Source organism: Alosa pseudoharengus, unplaced genomic scaffold (genome assembly GCF_046254945.1).
Source record: "Alosa pseudoharengus isolate Yale_2024_CS ecotype anadromous, Long Island Sound unplaced genomic scaffold, YU_APseudo_1.1 YU_APseudo_1.1_scf_4, whole genome shotgun sequence".
Taxonomy (NCBI): domain Eukaryota; kingdom Metazoa; phylum Chordata; class Actinopteri; order Clupeiformes; family Clupeidae; genus Alosa; species Alosa pseudoharengus.
The window spans coordinates 44,963,095-44,984,507 of NW_027468774.1; the positions used below are offsets into that span (position 1 = coordinate 44,963,095).

The following is a 21,413-nucleotide window of genomic DNA, read 5'->3' on the forward strand; positions in this document are numbered from 1 at the left end:
ACAGCAGTCATTCCATAACCTGGCAAAGGAGTTTAATGAGAATGCCTCTCACCCTGAAGGTCTGCAGGGGAGTCCTGAGGCAAACCTCACATCTTATAAATAAAAAAAAAAAAACATTTCAAAACATTAAAACATAAAAAAAAAAAATCATTACAAAACTTGAAAACTGCAGGGGGGAAAAACAACCCCCTCAAACCCCAGCCCCTGGCTGCTGGTCACTCTAGCTCACCATTAAGCCTCCTCCCCTGTCCCCGTCCTGTAGCTTTGGTCACCTGGGCACAGGCAGTCCAAGGGCAGGGGCCTGCATTTAATAAAATCCATGAAGAAGTCCCAGCATCCTCGTCACAGGATGCAGGTGGCACAGTACTCTTCTGGGGTGAAACGGCACCCTCTAGTGTCCGTGTCTGAAACAGCATCCCTCAGGAGAGGTCTCCACTGCCTCGTTAGCAACTTCTAGAGTTCAAATGAGACTGGCATCTTCTGTGGTCTTAGTGGTGGTCTCGCCCAAGCTCTTAAAAAACACCAAGCTGACACCAAGTTTGGGTCCCCACTACACCTTCAAGCTCTTCAGCTTCCCACCACTGCTCCTTGCCATACTGTATATGTGTGTGTGTGTGTGTGGTAACTATTTAGCAGCTGGAAGTTGGTATTAGTGGTTAACGTATGTGCTTTGGGGTGGTCATGGGAGTTGGGTATACATGAGCATGTATGTATAAGATCAGTTGGAGGAGGTGCTGATGTTGTAGGAGTGTGTGTGTGTGTATTCAGTTAGAGGCGCTGCAGTTGTAGAAGTTGGATACGGAGTGTGTGTGTGTGTGTGTGTGTGTGTGTGTGTGTGTGTGTGTGTGTGTGTGTGTGTGTGTGTGTTCAGTTGGAGGCGCTGCGGTTGTAGAAGTTGGATACGGAGTGTGTGTGTGTGTGTTCAGTTGGAGGCGCTGCTGTTGTAGGAGCTGGACGTGGAGGGTGTGGGGGGGCCCGGTGGAGGGGGAGCGCTCATAGACTTGCGGATGTGCGGCAAGAGGAACGGGTCATTGCCCAACTGCAGCACGTCTATCCGCTCCTCCTTCCTGTAGGCCAGGCATCGCCGGATAAAGGCCTACAACACACACACACACACACACACACATTACTACACCAGACTCACCATCACTATCTCTACTGTAACAAAATATCCTTTTGAACACAAAAAGCATAGACTCAGCAGTGCACATCGTTTCTGCCAGAGCAGACAGAATGTACTACATCAGCTTCATAATGGTGTCAATTATCAATTATCATTTGAACATTTTGTGAAAGGTGAGTGTTTCATTGTGAAGGTATGCAATACAATTAATTAATTGATGTGATTTATTTGTGTGTGTGTGTGTGTGCGAGAGTGTGCGAGAGTTCCAGAGTGCGTGAGAGACAATGTGTAAGAGTGTGTCTGTGTGCCTGTACCAGTGAGTGAGTAAACGCGTGCGTGCATGCGTGCGTACCTTGGCCTCAGGTGACACCACAGGTTTGGTGGGGAACTGCACCTCGGTGGCTTTGAGGATGGTGTTCTCCTGTAGAATATCCTGCTGCGACTGGTTATGGCCAAAGGGCTGCAACGTGCAAGAACACAACTTAAGCTAGAGTGGTCCGAAAAGAGTGGTCAGAAAAGACCATAAAGTGGTCTTTTATGCACAAAGCATGATCTCTCAAAGTGCTAATCAAACTCGAACGCCCAAGAGCAAGCACTATGGCAACAGGAGCAAGAAGAAAAAAAAGGAAATCCATTTTGACAAGAGGAAACCTTGAGAAGAACCACAGCTCACAAGGGGTAGGGGTTGGGGTCATCTGCTTTGGGCCAGCTGGGTCTGAGGGATTAACCGCTATCTACGTGATGCATACAGAGTTGATGGAGAACAAAGATGGGAATTCAGCGGAGTATTGTAGAACATCTAGAGGGCATATGATGAGCTCTAAAGGTTACTATTCCAAGGGAAAGTAGAGCAATGAAGCAGAGTACTACATCAGCAATGGCATTTGTCCACACCACAGCTCATCAGAGAACCACACAGTATGGAGATGCAGCATAAGCAGGGGGGAACTGATCATAGCAGACTGGGAGGAATGAGGTGCACAATAGCGATCAATGTGTGTGTTTTATTAGGCTATGAGGTATACCATATGTTGTGTTTTATTAGGCTATGAGGTATGCCGTATGTTGTGCTTTATTAGGCTATGAGGTATACCATATGTTGTGCTTTATTAGGCTATGAGGTATACCAAATGTTGTGCTTTATTAGGCTATGAGGTATGCCGTATGTTGTGCTTTATTAGGCTATGAGGTATACCATATGTTGTGCTTTATTAGGCTATGAGGTATACCGTATGTTGTGCTTTATTAGGCTATGAGGCATGTCGTATGTTGTGCTTAGGTCTGAATATCTTGTATGTAAGCAATGATATACAATCAACGGGCAAATTTGTGCATTTATGTAAATGTGTGGTGTGTGTATTGGGTGTGTCTATTGTGTGTGTGTGTGTGTGTGTGTGTATACTGTGGTGTGTGTGCGTGTGTGTGTGTGTGTGTGTGTGTGTATGTAGTGGGGTGTGTTTATAGGGTTTGTGTGGTTTACCTTGCGTCCGTAGACACTCTGGTAGAAGATGACCCCTACTGACCACACGTCCACCTTGTTGGAGATTTTGGGCGGTTCCTTCCCCACCACAAAGCACTCTGGGGGGAGGTACCTACACACACATACACAAAAGAGGCATTACATAAAGCATTGTGTAAGGGCAAGAGTATGTGCAAGTGCGTGTGTGTCTGTCAGGGCGTGTGTAGGCTCAGTACCAGTAAGTCCCAGCTCCCTGTGACGTGAGCTCCATTCCATCCACTGAATTGTAGCTGTCGTCGTCCATGATCTTTGACAAGCCGAAGTCTGTTATCTTAATCTCCCCACACGCCGTCCCATTCACCAGCAGGATATTACCTACATGGAGCAGAGAGAGGCCGGAGGAGAGGGAGGGACAGAGGGAGAGGAGGATTAGAGAAAGGGATAGAGAGGCAGGGAAAGAATGAGAGAGAGAGAAACAAGTCAGAGAGGGGCTAAATGAGTGTCATATGTAGATGTTGAAAGTATACAGCACAGGCCCAGTTCTCTCACTGCACAAACTCCTCTGGTGTGAACCCCAAACCTCTTCAGCTAGGAGCCCTCAACTTAAAGGACCCTTAACGCTAATTTATGAGCCAGTGTCGATTGACAAAAAATATTGTTGTCGACAGATGTCAAGGATTTGTACGGTGTCATATTCCTGTGCCAGCAACAAATTGTCAAAAAGAAACTTTGCCTAGTTTCTATAAAATTTTTATACATTTTCTACCGTTACATCTCACATCGAAACAAAAGTAAACACATTGTGACCAGGGCAACACAACAGAATGTAGAACTCTGGTAGAACTTTGACTTGATATCCAATCAGCGTATGTAACAATGTCTGGGCCGTTTCACTTTTTTGATGTATGCACCAAGCGCTGCGATACCCTAGCAGATACATACCTAGCAGAATAATATTTTGTCGAGTGACACATGTCGCCTTTATGTTTCTGCACTCAACAGCAGAGTCCCAAACATCTCACTCCTCTAATCTGGCCCATCATGATCATAGCCCCTGCTTGAGCGGATTCGGCCCAGTTGAGGCCCACATCTGGCCTCTTCACCCCACCCACCCCAACCCCACACTCACCAGGCTTAAGGTCATAGTGGATGATGGGGGGTCGGATCTCGTTGAGGTACTTGAGCGCATTCACGATCTGCATGACGATGGACCGTGCCTCCTTCTCGGACATCAGCTTGTGCTGCTTCAGGTAGAAGTCCAGATCGTTCCCCTCGCAGTACTCCAGAACTGTGCAGAACCTGGAACACCACATCAACACAGACGGGGTTACGCCACGGGAGCCAGGAGAAAACAACAAACAAACAAGCAAACAGAAACAGCATGGTCTGATGACTAATGAACCCTCGCTGACCCTTGTTCTCCCTGATCTCAAACTTCAGCAGTTTGATCCTAGTGTGGTAAAATCAGTCTTTCAATCAATATGAAAATTGAGAATTGAGGTGTGCCATATTGGTCTTTGAAAAAAGTTGTGTAGTTTAACAAGGTTTAGAGCAACATGGAGATTGAACTATGGAGATTAACCCATTTAGGGTCTGTTGTGAGGGAGGAGAGGCTAGATGACCATGTGGTTTATTGGAAAAGGGAAGTGCAGGTGGGATGGGGAGGGGTTTGTGTGATAAGCAAAATGCGTGTCTTACGAGTCAGTGTCCAATGAGAAGTAATCGTAGAGTTTGACGATTCGTGGGTGGTCCAACTCCTTATGGATCCGGTACTCCCGACAGGCATGTCTGAAACACCACAGAGAATCATCAACACGCGCACACACACACACACACACTAGTATCTATTAGTTGTTGAAACCCCTAACACACACACACACTAGTATCTATTAGTTGACACACACACACACACACACACTAGTATCTATTAGTTGACACACACACTAACACACACACTTTAACATACTTGTGATAGTTCTCCTTCTTCTCATCTCTCCAGTTCTTGTTGAGCTGGTGGATCTTCACAGCCACATATCGCTGCTCAGTCAGATCAAAGGCCTGCAGGTCAACACACACATACACAGCTGAAGCAGCACAGGACCAGTGTGTGTGTGTGTGTGTGTGTGTTAGGGGTTTCATCAATAGATACTAGTCAACTATTATAACAAAAAGTCTGTGCTGTAGGCAGCAGTGAACTAGTTATGCACAAAATGCTACAATATTGGCGTTTGTGTTTGCGTGTGAGAGCGAGTGTGAGTATGTCTAACAGAAGAGCCTCGCCTTACCTTGTAAACTTCACTGAAGCCTCCACGGCCCAACAGGTGCAATAACAGGTAACGGTCATTTAGTGTGGGGTGATCTTTAAACCTGAAGAGCACACGTACACACACACACGTTACAGGTGCACTGGTTGATTGTAAAGTGATTGCAGCACATTTTACAAGATTTAACAAGAGCAAGGATATAGTCTGCCATTTTTAATAAATAGAAAGAGAGAGTATAAAGTGCAGTGTGTGTACAGTCCATGTGCAAGTGTGTAAGAAGTATGATAACCAACAGCAGTGGTGATAACCAACAGGTGCATGTGAATGTGTGTGTTTACGTACTGCGAGTTGTCTTCATTGTGTATTCTTTTCAATTCTCGGATGTGAAGATTCCGCACACGTTCCAACCGTTCCAGCTCTGCCTGGATCTCAGCTTCCTCCTGCAGGCAGGCAGGCAGGCGCACACACACAGCAGGAATTAGAAACGGTTCAAAGAACGATAACAAACCGGAAATGAACACAGTTTTTGGATGAACGTAACCGAATACAGTTACAAAACCAATTTCACTTGTTTCGGACTGAAAGCGCTATTTTCAATTTTAGATAACCAGTTAATAACGGTATTCATCTTTCCGATTAACCTTTCTTTGAATATTATTCAAAAGTCCATAGGCTTGGAGAGTCACCTGCCCACACAGTGTTCCCTAGACCCCTTATAGCAGAGGTAGTCAAATGGCGGACCGCGGTCCGAGTCCGGACCCTGACGTGATCCTATCCGGACCCAGACCATAATAGCCTAATCTAGATTTTCAGTCGAGTCAGTGAGTAAAGTTACTATGGTGAAGAGACTCACTGATAGCCTGAAACGAGTGCGGAGAGTAGACGGGACGAAAAAAAAGGTGGATATCTAAGTTAGCGATAAGTAAGGTATTTTCAAATCATGGATTGCTCAGGTGAAAGCTAGACAGTGAGGACAGAGCTTTATATAACGATACGGGGGCAACACCACGCAAAACTGGTACGTCCATAACGCCAACTAAATAGGCTACCATGGCATTGTGTTGCCATTATGGATGTGACAGTTTTGCGCTGAATTGCCCTGGACCGACTCTTCTACATATTCTGAGACGGGCGATTTTTAAAAGCGCCAATTTGAAGCACCTCTACTAGACAAAGCATATATTTTGAGCAAGCATAGGGTAGGCTAGGCCTACCCATTCACCAGTAAACTGAGACCACAGAATATTTGTTATGATTTAAGAGGGCAATAGGCTTGATCCACCACAATCTAGTTAGGCCTACATCCATTCACTGCCCAACAACATAATGTTCCTGGGTTTCCAGGATTTCGGGTCAACATAAAAAAATTATAAAAAATAAATAAATAATTAAACTTGCTGATTGATGGGTTCAAGAAACCAGCTGTGGAATATCCATCCTAAGATCTTAAAAATAGCCAAGGCTACTCAGTTTTTCTCCCTACTCTTATCTTGACTTATTTCTCCTCATTTGGAATGTTGTTTTTTAGGCTACTTATTTTATTTCACATTAAACCTAGGACTACCACTAGGCTCCATCCATCCATCCATCCATCCATCCATCCATCCATCCATCCTATATATACATACATACATACATAGCCTATACACACACGTTAAACGTTATGATGCTCCGGACCTTTGCTTGAGGAAATTTTCCGTAACTGGACCTCGCTGAAGGTTAATTGAATACCCCTGCCTTATAGGATGAATTTAGTCGGATTTTATGAATCGGTATCTACCTACTATCCAACACTATCTAACTGCCTTTTCCAAGTATATAGCCTAAATTACTGAAACATAACATAGGCTACCAGAGACACTAGGAAAATATCTATAGGACTGCCATACAGTTGGTAGCGCCACACATAGGTTAGGCCAGCGTTTCTCAAACTGTGGGTCGCAGACATATGCCAGGTGGGGCGCGATCTGACGTGAAAACAGGAGTTTTTTTTTATTTTTTTATCTGTAGCCTAGGCCTAGGTAGCACCCAGTGCGCAATGGACGCACTGTTATTCATAGGGAAGCGCTCATGTCAAGGCAGCTTAGTCCCGACCTGAATTAGATTTTGAACAAGGTTGTGAGAGTGGTGAATTTCATCCAGACCTGGCCCTTAAAAGCGCGTCTGTTCCCCGCACTTTGCGAGGAGATGGGAGCTGACCACACAGCTGTAGCCTACTGTTTCACAGCGAGGCAAGGTGGCTTTCCCGAGGTAAAGTGCTGTTGCGCGTGTTTGAGCTCTGTGTCGCCTCTTCTTCGATGAAGAGCGCATACGAATCTGCAAGCACGTTCACTAATGAAAATTTCTTGATGAAGCTGGCCTATCTTAGCGATATATTTGGAAAGCTCAAGAGTTAAATCTCCAGTTACAAGGTAAAGACAAGCACATACCTCACCGAGCAGATAAGATTACTGCATTCACCAAAAAACTCGAGGTATGGACAGGCGCCTCGATCGCGACATTATTAATGCCTTTGAGAATCTGATTGAAATCGCTGAAACGTCTGATTCGGGAGCCACTCGTGATCCCATGTATTAAACAGTAGGCCTACATCACAAAAATATTTCCCAACCAGCAGTGCTCAGTATGACTGGATTATGGATCCATTTAATGCAGCATGTTGGTAGGCTATTTCATTGAATATATTGTATAATGCTGTAAAATATCGGCCTGTGCTTGCTAATATGTTGCTGGAAAACAGAAATATGTGTGTTTAATTTACAGTGGCACATTATGTATTTATTTATATTATATCTGCAGCACCAGCTGATTTTAACTCTGCTGAAAAGGACATAGAACTTGTCGTTATTTCAATAAATGTGACAATTTTAAGCTTGATGCGAGAGCGATGATGGACAGGTGGGGCTCGAAAATGCCCCCTTGATCAAAGTGGGGAATGAAAGAAAAAGTTTGAGAACCACTGGGTTAGGCTATTACAGGGCTTAATGCAAGGACATTTACTGTGCCTGAAGTCAGGCTATCAGAGATTTATTAGGTGGCTAATTGCCTACTTTTAAATCTCGTTCCATGCCTGAACAGTGTTTTTAACAGTTAGCCTTGATATCTAATGTGCTTTGATAATATGCTTTGATTTAAGCTTTAAGGCTGTTGGGCAAAAAACTGTTGGGCAATGTCATTTTTAAAGGAACGTTATTAACTATTCTTCTATAACATTCTAACCGGTTACCATTGAGAGGAGAGGCCTTGGAACACTGGAGCAGGAAAAATACTGGTTTTGCTCAGAACGAACCAAAATGAAAATCATTCTGTTTTCAGTCCCTGACGCACACATACATTGAAAGGCTGAAATCAGCCCTTTATGTGTACAAAGGAAAGGAGGGAGAGAAGGAGGCATGTGCCACGCTGTTACCTTCTTCAGGTGTCCAAGACGCAGCTTAAAGATTTCCTCCTGCTCATGGTATTCCGCTAGTGATAACCTACACAAACAGACACACACACACACACACAGATGAACTACAGGCAGCTAAGGCACAACTAAGTGCAGCACATATCCATGATGTAGCAAATCGCCTAATGTAAAGTTCTGTCTCAACTAGTCTGTGACATTACAGAACAGACAAGTAATGATGTTGACTTCCTCCCCTGTATCCCATGTGTTCTGCTCATTACTGTTCAGTGGAACTTCCTGGTGTTAGCTAGTGCTAGCAGAGATGGATTCTAGAAAGTCAGGCGCCATTTCTTTTCTTGGCGTCAGACTCTGTCACAGATGCTTGATGAGGATTTTGGTGGGTTATGATTGACCCTCCCCCCCCTGCACCCCATGTCAGAATCTAGAGAGAATCAGGAAGCTGCATTGTAAAGCAGAGTGGCGAATCCCAGACAGCTAGAGAGCAGAGGACCTAGTAAAGCCGTGTGCTAGTGAGAGCAGCCGGCGGAGGGCTACACACGTTTCGTTCTCCAGACCGTTGCTCTTGCTCTTGCGCTTGTTGGGCTCCACGCTGGGCGGCGGCGTCTGCGCCATGGAGGGCGGTTTCCTCTTGCCCAGCTGCTTACGCTGCCGCTCAATGTCCTCGCGCTCGGAGTTGAGGCGCTCCTGCTGCCTGTTACCGTGGAAACACAGAAGGTGCACCATGGGGCGGGGATTTAGGTTTTAGGGAAACAGAGGAGAGAGAGACACCTATCAAGAATACTGAAGTGTGAGTGAGTGTGTGTGTTTGTGTACTAAGTTGATGAGATTCCAAAAGACAGAGCCATCAGTCCACTCAGTGAAGGTAGCTTTGTGTGTGTAGTAGTGTGTATGTGTGTAGGATGATTTACTTGATGAGGTTCTGGAAGGCGTATCCATCTGTCCATTGCTCGGTAAAGGAGGCGCCATGTCTGACGGTGGTGAAGTGACCCAAACGCAGCCGGTCCTGCATGCTCTTCTCCCTACACGCAATCTTCTCCTGCTTAGACTAAACACACACACAAAGGCTTTACATGCTACTCTTGTTGCCCTATTTTGCATATCTTAATACAAGATCTTGTCACTCTCTGTGGCAATGTTCCCTCTAATTTTTTTCAGCACTGAGCAAATATTTTGTTTTCTGAGCTCACATTTCAGCACTATGAGCAATTCGCAACCTGCCGAAAATGACTACGAGCCTGCGTTAGGCATAGAGAATTAAAAGAGATGACCGCAAATGCATCAATATGTCTAAAAAGGTTGATATTTATTCAATATCCTTTATAATGGTTGGACTTGTGGAACATTTTTAATGATGGTGTTTTACCAGTCAGTTTAGTTGAACTTAAAGGATCTTTGGTTGAACTTCAATAAGAGGTAATGACTGGTTCACTGGTTATGACTGATAATGATATATATATATATATATATCATTATATAAGTATCCAAGGTGTTTAGTCATTTCTCAGCAGGTACAACATTTAAGTGGAACTTCAGTGAAAGAAAAATGCTAATGCAGTGCTTATTAAATTGACTATTAAATTGACATGGTGTAATTTTCCTAAAGGTAGCCTAAACAATTTTATAATTGGAGTGGTTTGCAACAGACTAGGCTACAAAACATGTCATTTGAATTTCATTGAGGGAGATAGGCCTATCTGGCTATGTGGCTCATCTTGTCAGGTGCGGTACCTGACGCTTCAGTAAAGCAGCCACTCCTTTAAGTCTGCCCAACATTAAAGGTTGTATCAGCGATTTCAGGCACAAAAAAGGCCCAAACATAAATTATCAAATTCATCTAATCTTTCATAACTTCGACTATCCTCATCCACAAGTGTTAAAAATCTAGGAGTTACAATTGACCAAGACCTATCACTAAGTAATCACATAAAACAGATTACCAAAACTTCATTTTATCATTTAAGGAACATTTCAAAGATAAGGAAGTCTTTATCCTTACCAGACGCTGAGAAATTAATCCATGCTTTTGTCACCTCAAGGATTGATTATTGCAATGCTCTATACACTGGCTGCAATAACACCTGTCTAAAGAGCTTACAGTTTATACAAAATGCAGCTGCTCGCACACTCACTAGAACTAAAAAATATGAACATTTCCCCTATCCTGGCATCTCTACACTGGCTGCCTGTTAAAAGTCGCATATTACTTCTAACATACAAAGCCATTAATGGCCAGGCACCAGAATATATTAAAGATCTCCTAGTCCCATATAACCCACGCAGACCGCTATGATCACAGAATACTGGCCTTCTTGTAATTCCAAGAATCTCAAAAACTACAGTAGGAGGCAGCTTTCAGCTATCGCGCACCCCTCCTCTGGAATAATCTTCCTTCCTCAATTCGACTAACAGACACCCTTCCTATTTTTAAGTCTAGACTTAAAACATACCTCTTTACTGCCTCCCATAGTTAGGTATGGTGCGGTGTGGAATTTTTGGAATGGACCACCCTGCTCACCATTCCATGTGACTGGCACCCCAGTCGCGCGTGCGATGGTGGTCACTGACCATACCTGCGCTGGTGCCGACTACCCCTCACCATGCCTTAGTTATGCTGCTATAGCATAGTGCTGTCATGGACTTTTCATGTGTCATGCCGTACAACCCCCCCCTCTCCTCTCTCCCCTTCTCTCTCTCTCAACTCTCCCTCTCTTGCCTATTCTCACTATGATATACTGTAACAATATATAGTACCACTGATTACTTATTGACATTAACCATTTTGATTTTCAGTAATACTAACCCACTCTACATCTCTCTTTCTTTCCCCTTACTGTACCTCACTTGTGAGGTATATCACCACCAGTCATCAACCATCCATGTGTTGGCCCTCCTCTCACCCATCTCACCTGAAGTCCCTTCCTCGACCGCCCTATTACTGTCCCCCTATCTGGATTCCCGTACAGCCTAGCGACCCATCACCTGCCTATGACAATTCTGCCCGGATTCCTGGCCCGTCTGCAGACCCACCACATGCCCCTTGACAACTCCCTTCCCCTGGACAAATCCAACGCTGGACTATTTGAACTTTGTGTCACTAAATCAGGATTAATGAATTATCAAACCGGATACGTAATCACCCCACCTCTTGTAACTTTCAGCTCAAGTGCTTTTAACACCATGTCTTATTCTCTACACCTGACTATCATATGCATTTGTCATGTATACAGACCTTACTGTCCTGTATTGACCCTAGGCAGATGGGTCAGGCCCTTGAGTCGTGGATCTGCTCGAGGTTTCTTCCTATATGAATCTCCAATTCTAGGGAGTTTTTCCTCGCCCCTGTTACCCATGGGCCTCTCTCTTTCTTTTCTTCCTTTCTTTTCTTTTTCTCTGATTGCCTACATTCTGTAAAGCGCCATGATACATGTGTAATGTTTTGGCGCTCTATAAGCACAATAAATTAAATTGAAATTGACAAATAACGATCCGCTAGCTGTCTGCCATAAGCATGCCGTCAAAAAAACGCGTCTCTGTAGTCAGCCTAGGCTCCGAGATCTGTACACAAAAACAATTGCTACCAAAAAGTGTTGGCAACCACTCAAAGGCAAAATAAAGTGTTCCAACCAATAGCCGACGAGATGCGCGTTTATGAGAGTTTCAATTGCACGGGAGGGAGGGGAAGGGAGTAGCGAGTTAGCTCTCTGTTTTGTTTGAACATCAACAGATGTGACGTTCAGTCGTAATCGCTGATACAGCCTTTAAGCACAATCTGAAGTAAACATACCATTTTGCATGGTCTTCGTAGAACTTGGTAATGGCATCAAGGATGTTTTATGCAGGGCATCCTGAAAGCTGAATGATTCCAGAAAAAACTGTCTTGTAATTGAAATCAGTTTGCTTCCGAAACGTAATGTAAAGCACAAGCATCGTGCCATATGATCGTGTATCCTGAACTGATAACATGGACATGTTGGTGTTAATTGTTTGTTAATTGTTAATTGTAATAATTTTATTTGTTCAGGGTCGGATCGTGCTCTCTGAATTCGTCTCTCTCGGGATTTATTAGTTTCGGGGAGAATTTGATCGAGTTCCCATGTCTAAGTCTTAATGTCCAAGTTAATGTCCTTAAGACCAAGTTTTCCCACGAGCGAACTCTCCTTTCGCTTTTTCCTCCGAGCAGAATTTGCCCGGGCCCGCCTAGAGTAGTTTAAAGGATACTTTGTATGTAAACATTCTAATTTAGGCTACATCCGGCTTGGTTGTCAGACATGGTTTAAATGTTTATTACCTAGCCTACGCCGTTGATGCTCAGATTTTTAACCCCTGAAAAAAAAAAATAGTTTGTGCGGTCTGAAAAATGTGCGCGGTCTGATAAATCTATTGCGCGGCTACTTCGACTGGTCTGCGCGGCCGCGCGCGCGCGCAGCTTAGAGGGAACATTGCTCTGTGGTAAGATCAGTTTAACTTACACACACACACGCACACACACTCACCTTCTCTATGAGAAGTTTCTTGCTCATGGTTACACACTTGTTGAGCCTCTCCTTGTAGCGCTCAAGCATCTTCTGCTGTTCATCAATCTGCCTGCGCAGATCACAATTCACCTGCACACACACCATCAACATTAATCTTTCCATACACATCGTGCATAAACACACAAAAACACATAATGCAAGATGTAACACTGTGCGTCTGCAATTAAGTGTTAATTGTGTTAGTGTGTGTGCATGAGTTTCCCTGCAGTAGGTCATCCATTGTTTGTGTTTGTTTGTTTATGCATGTGCGTGTGTGTATGTGTGTGTTTATACCTGTGTTTGTTTATGTATGTGTATGTGTGTTACCCGCAGCAGTGGGCTATACTACGAATCTCGATTAGTGGGATAGCGAGGTATGTTACGCTCAAAGCCAGGGTATGCTGTGACACGAAAGTGGCTCTGTTTTAGCGTCACCGTATCACCATGGTGTCTTATGCTGTCAACCAAACCTGGTCGGGAGCAGGTTATGTGCTAAGTTGTGCTCAAATCGTGTAAAACTATCGCCCACTGACCAATCAATTATCTTGAAAAACGAAGTTCTCACGTGTAGGATTCTGTCATATATCTTACAGGTGGAGCTCCGCCTCTACAAACATTTTGGATCTCGAATGCGCTTTAATAGTGTTGTGCGTGCAAATATCCCACTATGGACATGCATACCATACAACAACTGATGACAATCGATTTTTTTGATTTATAGGCTAGACACTAAAAATGACCGTAGTGTAGATTGCGCTATCGCTCATAAATGCGGAAGTAATTGTTTTTTAATATAGGCTGTCTAGAGCGTCTCCACGTTTCACGATTGGCCAACATCATCCCAACACCGAGAACGCGCACAGATCTGAGCTAAAAGCCTAGTTTGACAAATATATCACATAACTGCTATCGTAGTACCACTTAACTTATACCCCTGAGTCAAGGCTTTGTGTAGCCTCGATATGTCTAGATAACCTAGATATGTTTGTTTGTGCGTGTGTGTTTGTTTATGCGTGCGTGTGTGTGTGTGTGTGTGTGTTACCCGTAGTAGGTCATCTATTCTGCCTTCCTTCTTCTCCAGGTCAGAGCTCTTGTTGTTCTCCAGCGCCGTCAGCTTCTCCAAGGTCAGCTCCGACTGCAAGGTCACACAGGGGTCAGGGGTGAGAGGTCAAAGGGCAGGTGATGGGAAGACTCAGGCTCCTGATATCAGGTGGGGGTGGTAAAGAGGAAGGCTGGTGGAGTGAGTGTGTGTGTGTGTGTGTATATGGTGAAGAGGAGGTATGGGTGAATGGGTCGCACACCTGACAGGCCTTGTGTAGCAGAGGTCTGTTGAAGCTGCTGGACACCTCCATGCTCAGAGAGCACGTGGAGGACGGGCTACCCTGCTGCACCTGCACAAAGAGGGGGAGGAGGGTGGGGGTGGGGGGATTACACTGGAATGATACAGAATGCGTATGCTATAACTCATATCATAGAGGGAGAATGATACAGAGTGCGTATGCTATGACTCATATCATAGAGGGAGAATGCTGTGTTAGTACAGAGGAGGAAATCAAAACTACCGGTGAGTCGTAGACGGGAAACTTTGATATGTATGTGTGTGTACACTAGTGTGTGTGCTTTTATGGCCACGTGTGTCCACTCACCGGTAGTGGTGGGTTAGAGAGCGAGTGTTGCGGAGAGGAGCGCACCAGAGGAGGGACACCCCGAGCAGGACTGGTGCCCGGACCGCCAGCACCCGCAAACTACACACACACACACACGCACACACGCGCACACACAAACGCACAATGCGCACACACACGCGCACACCCACAGCAGACCAGTCCAGAATGGAGAGAAAGAGGACAAAGAGGAAACAGCGGCACAGAGCAGAGGAGTGAGAGAGGGACACCAGGAGGATGCAGAAACAGACAAAATAGACAGAGAGTGAGAGAGACTGGCAGTACTGGAAATGCCACAAATACAAAGCAACAGTAACGCCTAATGGTCACACTGAACGTGTGATTAACTAATAGAAAGGAGTGAGAGAGAGAGAGAGAAAGAAAGAAAGAAAGAAAGCGAGAGAGAGAAAAAAGAGTGTATGCATGCATGTGTCTCTAGATACAGCAGATTATGGCTGCTCACTCACCTCAAAATAGTCACTGATCTTGAGTCCTCTGCCCTTCCCTACAAAAGCCAGAGAGGCTGTTAAAGCACCATAATACAGAACCGCAGAGAACCCAGAGCCGAGAGATGAGAACGTGAGAACCCAGCACACGCTTCACACAACTTATTGGCCACGATAACAATAATAATAATAATAACTAGACTGCATTTCCGGCGGGAACTGCGAAAGTGTGCTTGCCCTGGTCCGGTCACCAACGTGAGCAGACAGTGGCATACACTATGCTGAACCTGGCTTGATCCAAGCATTCTAACTGTGCCTTTCAGTGTTGGAGCAGTGGCAATATCTCAAAAGCTCTAGGAGAGGGCTATTCAACTATTGGCTTGCGGGGTGAATGCGGTTTGTTGGATTTTACCTGTGGCCTGCCTTCGAATTTAGCTTCTATGACTAAGATCAAATCAATAAAATAAAACGACAGCAGTGATTGGCTGCAAAAATAAATAATGTCACGCGTCTTGCGCCTCTCAAACTGGGCGATCAGGTAACCTACAGAGGAATTGAAATTATGAAATATGACCAAGGCATTAAAATGCTGCTTGTTTGTCAGGATACTTTTTCACTGATTTATTTAAAAAAAAATATGAGCTATGTGTGTGTGAATGTTATATATTCTATCCCCTAATTCTGTTTTACTGGTTTATTTGACAAATAATCTATATGGATTTGCTCTATAAAGACCTTATGTCTGTTTGGGATTGTTTTGAGAGCCTATTGATGCATCTCAGATGTATCTCAGAATAAAGGAATACTTCATATTACTCTAAAACACCGTCTGTAAATTAACTGTCTACATTGCACTATATTTCTTGACCTGTCTCTGTATATTTCATCACCTTTCTATACTTTGCATCCCAGCTAAGATCTTTGGTTGCTATGAAGGCCAGTCGTTCTAAATGTATGGTTGCTATGGCAAAAGGCCAGTTCTATCTCTGCCGTTGTCAAGCGGGCATATCGTAGAATTCTGATTAGCCTTATCTTATTTGAAACATCTCTATTTAATAATCATAATAATAAAAATAATAATGATAATAATAATATGTTTTATTTGTATAGCACCTTTCATACACAGAATGCAGCTCAAAGTGCTTAGCATTTGGAGAATTGCTTTACAATTATATCACGATACAAAGATGCCGCAATACTAAATTTATTGCACAGTTTCATCTACGTTCATCTGCATTTCACAACTGAATTGAAACAGTGTACAACGTGCATAGAGGTTCAGCTTAGCGGATGAGTGCGTTTAGAATACGACTTGGATTTAATGTTGTGAGAGAGGGAGGGAGGGAGTAAGAGAGGGAGGGAGGGAAAGAACGGGGTGGTGCTGCAGGAGCACTTGGCCACACTGTACCTCCATCATAGGGCTCTCCTTTCCTTTTCCTAACCCTCTGTTCACTGCTCTTCTTCTCTGGAGTCTGCGCACACACACACACACACACACACACACACACACACACACACACACACACACACACACACACACACACACACACACACACACACACACACACACACACACACACACACACACACACACACACACACACACACACACACACAGTGTATTTCAGCATCATTGAAATAAAGAGTTCTTTACTGAATACATTATCTTAGACAATGTGTATGTGTGTGTGTGTTTCTGTGTGTGTGTGTGTGTGTGTGTGTGTGGGGGGGGGGGGGGGGGGCGGGGTAACTGTATGTGTAGTACTGTAGTACTTACCTCAAGTTCCTTGTCACTCAATGACCCCACACTGCACAGGCTTTGGTTTGAAGACTCATTTGGTCCCTGGTTGGATACAAACACGTACATACACACACACACACACGCACGCCCCTTTCATTTCACTCAGCATCTCAGCCAGTGATTTCAGCTTTACAGTACAAATGTTAAAGCACCAATGTTGAAAGAGGAAGAGCAGCACTAAGGTGCACACTGGAAACACACACAGGTCTCATGCCAAAGGGTTACCTCACTACCCATGGTCACGCACAACTCACTACTGTATGTGTATGCGTGTATGTGTATGTGTGTATGTGTGTATGTGTGTGTGTGTGTGTGTGTGTGTGTGTGTGTGCTCAGTGTAATGCTATTTCAATTGAATTACAATACGATCTAAGGCATCATGAAATGCCTTCAGCGTGACTTTGCATTCACTGTGCGTAAGGGATAACGGTGTCCTGTTATACAGAATTTAATGGACGAGATGGAGGCAAAGAACTTGTCAAAGTTTCCTCTGCCGAGTTCATTAATTCCTTATAACAGGACACCTCAAAGGTAGCCTGGGCGTTCCCATGCTGCCTTGCGCGCGATTTGATTCACGCTGCTAAGGCAGCCTGGAAACTACGGCCCTAATTTTTGCCTCAGATAGGGAACCAATCACAGAACAGGGGGGAAAGCAAGACGATGATGAGCTATGCACAGACGCATTTGATAGACATCCGTGGCACCCAATAAACGGATCTGGGCATTTTTTTCAAATACGAGAAAATTAACGTTTGGTTCCCAGACCACGTCTCATTGAGAAGTGGTGGCGCTAGCCAGGCTACCTCAAAGGTGGTTATACGGCCACAATCATGCACGCAAAGAAAACAAGTGGTTCTGTTTGAAAAGAAGCCGACTTATTCAGTTTGTTGCAGAGCTTTCTTTGGCGCAAACAGTGATCATGCCACAATAATGCACGGAAAGGAAACCAGTGGTTCTGTTTGAAAAGAAGCCGACTTATTCAGTTTGTTGTACAACTTTCTTTGGTGCAAACAGTGATAGCGGTGGACAGTTAGCTTGTTTACAGTTGATTCCATTGTTGCGAAGCCTGCTTCCAGCCTCAACCGTCGTCTTACTATGGTTGTTAGTTACCGCATTGAAGCATTGATATGGAACGCCGATTAAACTTTTTTTACCAGACCAAATGCACTCTTTAAAGGGACACCAGGCAAGCCTGATGCTTTTTCTCTACGAAACTGCCCCTTGCTCGGTCTGAAGCTCTTTTCCTTTTCTTTGCATCTTCCGTCAAGGGTTTTTGCTTCTTCTTCGCAGGCTCTGCCATTATACACACGTTTGCAACAGTCGCTAGGTTTTGTTAGCCTGCCTCTGTGCTGTGGATGCAGGATGTGAACTGATCCTGCTTCAGTCGGCGGGTACGATACACTGAACTTGCAAGCGCGATATTCTTCCTACAGGCAGTAGGGGCGGGCGAGAGTCTTCATTCGCCCTGTAATGAGTCATTTAACCATATACAGACTTACGAAGATGAGTAATTAACACAAAAAGTTGCCTGGTGTCCCTTTAATAGTAGGCTTTTTTATGTGTGGACCATGTTTCAATTTTGAGCTCCCACACATTTTAAGTGGTGGATCATATGTCAGTTTAGTTTATTAACATCAAAAAACATTTGACACCTTTTCAAAATACTTTCCCCGTATTTTGAAAAGCAATCAGCAATAGTGTCAGTGAATTTTAGGCTTACAATACCTACAGGCTTACAGTACAAAAAATTAAAGGCACTCTAAGCGATGTTGGGCAAACTAGACCAGGTTGTTTTTGTTGCCGTTTTTGGAGCCTGGGCTGTCCACAGAGACCACGTTTTTTACAGTGTATTCAGTGCACAGAAACCTAGCAGATGGTGAGGTGATGTTTGCTGTATGTGACAAAAAATGTATTAGTTTAGAAACCGCATAGCTTAGAGCGCCTTTAACTGAACCATGATTTCCAAACGGAGGCACAAACCGAACCGTGATTTTGGTGTACCGTTACATCCCTACGATTCTGTAATTAATCTGCAGACCTGAATCTTTATTGGGAAAGACACAGTGAATGTGGATGGGTAAGCCCTAGCAAGACCCAAACTTTGGAACAGACGGGTCCTGATCTTGTACGCATACGTATTCGTGCTGGCATTGGCTGATGTCTTGGCACACACACACACACGATAGGGAGCTGGGGCTCTGATGGTACTGGTTCTGACGGGCCTCACCTTGGCTACACCGACCCCTGTGAACCGAGCCTCCAGCAGCTCCTGACGGCGTGGGTCAAGGCTGTGCAGCTCCTCCATCATGCCTGCTCAGAGTGCCCGCTGCACCTGAGTAGGAAGAGACAGGCAAAGAGGCAGACATGGATTAGATAGACACACAGACAGACAGGTCCAAACACAGAGGTACTGGTCAGGAAGACATTATGCACTTTCTGTTTTCTGGCACAACCAACCAGTTCTCAAAGCCAACAATATACAATAGAATTTTTAAATACTAGAACCTGAACCATAACCACAAAGCCTAAAGTAGCCTATACAACATTCAATGACAGGAATGTCTTCTATTTATGTTTTTCATAGGGAATGCCATATCTTGAAAATGACACACCAAACATAATTAGAGAATTTTGCAGATAGATGCTAGGTGTGAAGAAAATATGCATGCACGGACATAAGTCTAGAACTAAAGTCTCTAAACGTTAAGTTACCTGTTGATAACTGATAACTTGCTAGCGATACATCTCACACTGCCAGTAGTGTCACAAACTAACATCGCTAGACATGATGTAACGTAGATATATGTGTTGGGACTGGAGTACGTAGATTCATACAAAATACATGAGGTACTTCTCTTGACAAGCTGACTACCAAGTTTCCAGTGTGATGTTAATTTACGGGCTAGCTAAGGGTAGAAGCTACAGACGTTGCTAACTGAAAACTGAAAAGTAGCATTTATGTTAGCTAGCTAAAAACAACGCGCCAATATTGGAATATCAGATACAAACATCTACATGTAATAAAATGTAAACAAATGTTTACATAACAGGGAAATGTACTTTGAAGTTGTTTACCCAAATGAGCACGCCTTTCAAAGGCTTTAGCTAGCGTGCTACAGGTCTTCCCAAATACCTAGAGTGGGTTCACAAACACTTTCTATCCAGCTAACTAGCTGAATTGTATAACATCAGTGATAGCTAACGTTAGTTATTCACCAAGGTAACGTTAGCTAATGCTAGTTAGCCTGCAAGTAAACATCGCAACAACGTGAACACTATTTTTCATAATCTAAAGGATTATTGGAAATATGATACATTTTCTGGAACATATCTTCAATAACCTACACAGTTTACTTGTTCGCTAATCTCACCATATTCCCACGGTTAAAAATAATGATTTCAAAGTCTAGTGGTGGTGGGTTGATTGGCTAGTGTAAGAGCTAACGTTAATGGTTAACTCATTTTGGGTAACGTTAGCTTCTAATGTTTGAGAAACCATCAGATTTACTAACGCTTACAGAGTCCCACAACATTTGTCACAACTTCAGACTGTATATACTAAACAAAAAGTTAGAGTTGTGTCTTGAAGTGTATAGAAATAACTGGAATACATTTAGCGACCATAGTTAGGTAGTGGAGTGGTGTGCTAATTTTACTAGGCTAGCTAGCATATTTAGCTCGCTATTGTGATATCATTGGGTGCCAGCAGCTGCAAAAGAACAAGTTTTGTCGCTACCTGCAGCGTTGTTGTTTTTTTCACGGGGCTCCGTTGGTTCTTTACTCCAAAAATGATTTACTGATGAGCCAGTGCCTTGTGAACACCACGTTTTCGTCTATATGCAGTGACACATCTAACTTGTTAGGACAAATGTCACCATTGGCAGGCGTTCCCTTTCTTCTCTGAACTGCTAGTTGAAGATGGTGAAATGTTATTGCAGGCCGTGATCCTCGGGGTTTCCCTCATCCGCCGAGGTGTACCCCGGCCGAGGACAACCACAGCTAACGTTACTCCCCTTTTTTCTGCTACTGAAGGGCCCCTGATTTTTCGGTGTACGCAGTCATTTTCAGGCTTTGTTAAAAAGCTTTCTCCTTTGCTGTCGCCTTACGGAAGAGTGGTTGATCTTCAGACGGCCGCTTTTCTTCTTTTCTTAGTTTTAGATATTCTCAATAGATATTTAGCTAACTAGCTATGATAGACAACATAATGAGTCGAGCTGTAGGGGTTCCCAGGCAAGGTTCAAGTAGCTCAAGGGCCAGGCAAAATGACCCTGAATAAATGTATGACCCTGACCTGAACGAATTGTATCTTTTCCATGATCATCTTTCACACCCCAAACTAGACACTGCCAGATCCCAAACATGGACACTTCTAAAACCGAGAAAGACCTTTTATTTCCAAGTGATATGGTGAAATGTGAGATGCATGTTCACCATCTAAAATAGGCCTAACTGATACCAAATACTCAGTTGAAAAATACACGTATCTGCCGGATTAGCGATTGTATTTGCGTGCCCTAGGCCTACATTGGAAATGGGACCTGCAGAACAAAAATCCCAAATTTGCCGAAAGTTCGTATGGGTTATCCCTGGCTAAGACAAGCATGTTTAGAGGCAGCAGACTCCTGTCTCTGACATGCTCAACAGACTGAGAAAATATTGTGTTTCACATGCAGGCTACAGCTCTTCAACTCAACTGAAATTAATATTAGACATGCCTGCTCTCTGCCCCATGC

General features: G+C 44.0%; 1 protein-coding gene across 2 annotated transcripts; it reads right to left on the minus strand.

Moving 5' to 3' along the window:
* Nucleotides 1-15: 15 nt before the first annotated feature.
* LOC143102754 (serine/threonine-protein kinase tousled-like 2) lies at nucleotides 16-20,945 on the minus strand. 2 transcript variants are annotated; one of them, XM_076266566.1, is made up of 21 exons: nucleotides 20,417-20,945; nucleotides 18,908-19,012; nucleotides 16,657-16,722; nucleotides 16,288-16,351; nucleotides 14,901-14,938; nucleotides 14,416-14,514; nucleotides 14,071-14,160; nucleotides 13,812-13,904; nucleotides 12,749-12,859; nucleotides 9,164-9,300; nucleotides 8,794-8,946; nucleotides 8,256-8,322; nucleotides 5,189-5,286; nucleotides 4,868-4,949; nucleotides 4,549-4,640; nucleotides 4,281-4,370; nucleotides 3,712-3,881; nucleotides 2,819-2,957; nucleotides 2,604-2,715; nucleotides 1,476-1,583; nucleotides 16-1,096 (listed from the first exon to the last, which is right to left on the minus strand). In XM_076266566.1, the coding sequence occupies exons 2-21, from the start codon at nucleotides 18,986-18,988 to the stop codon at nucleotides 923-925; spliced, it is 2,064 nt and encodes a 687-aa protein (XP_076122681.1). In that variant the 5' UTR covers nucleotides 18,989-19,012; nucleotides 20,417-20,945; the 3' UTR covers nucleotides 16-922. The 2 variants fall into 2 exon arrangements, with proteins under 2 accessions (XP_076122681.1, XP_076122682.1); XM_076266567.1 differs by lacking the exon at nucleotides 14,416-14,514 and having other exon boundaries at nucleotides 20,417-20,944.
* Nucleotides 20,946-21,413: the final 468 nt, after the last annotated feature.

What these genes read in the sequence shown, in the direction of transcription:
- LOC143102754 (XM_076266566.1), bottom strand. Translation starts at nt 18,988, where the DNA reads ATGATGGAGGAGCTGCACAGCCTTGACCCACGCCGTCAGGAGCTGCTG. An exon ending in GAATAGATGACCTACTACGG is followed by an intron (nt 12,860 to 13,811) that starts GTAACACACACA and finishes GTGTGTGTGCAG; the next exon opens with GTGAATTGTGATCTGCGCAG. An exon ending in AGAGTGTCTACGGACGCAAG is followed by an intron (nt 1,584 to 2,603) that starts GTAAACCACACA and finishes TGCACGTTGCAG; the next exon opens with CCCTTTGGCCATAACCAGTC.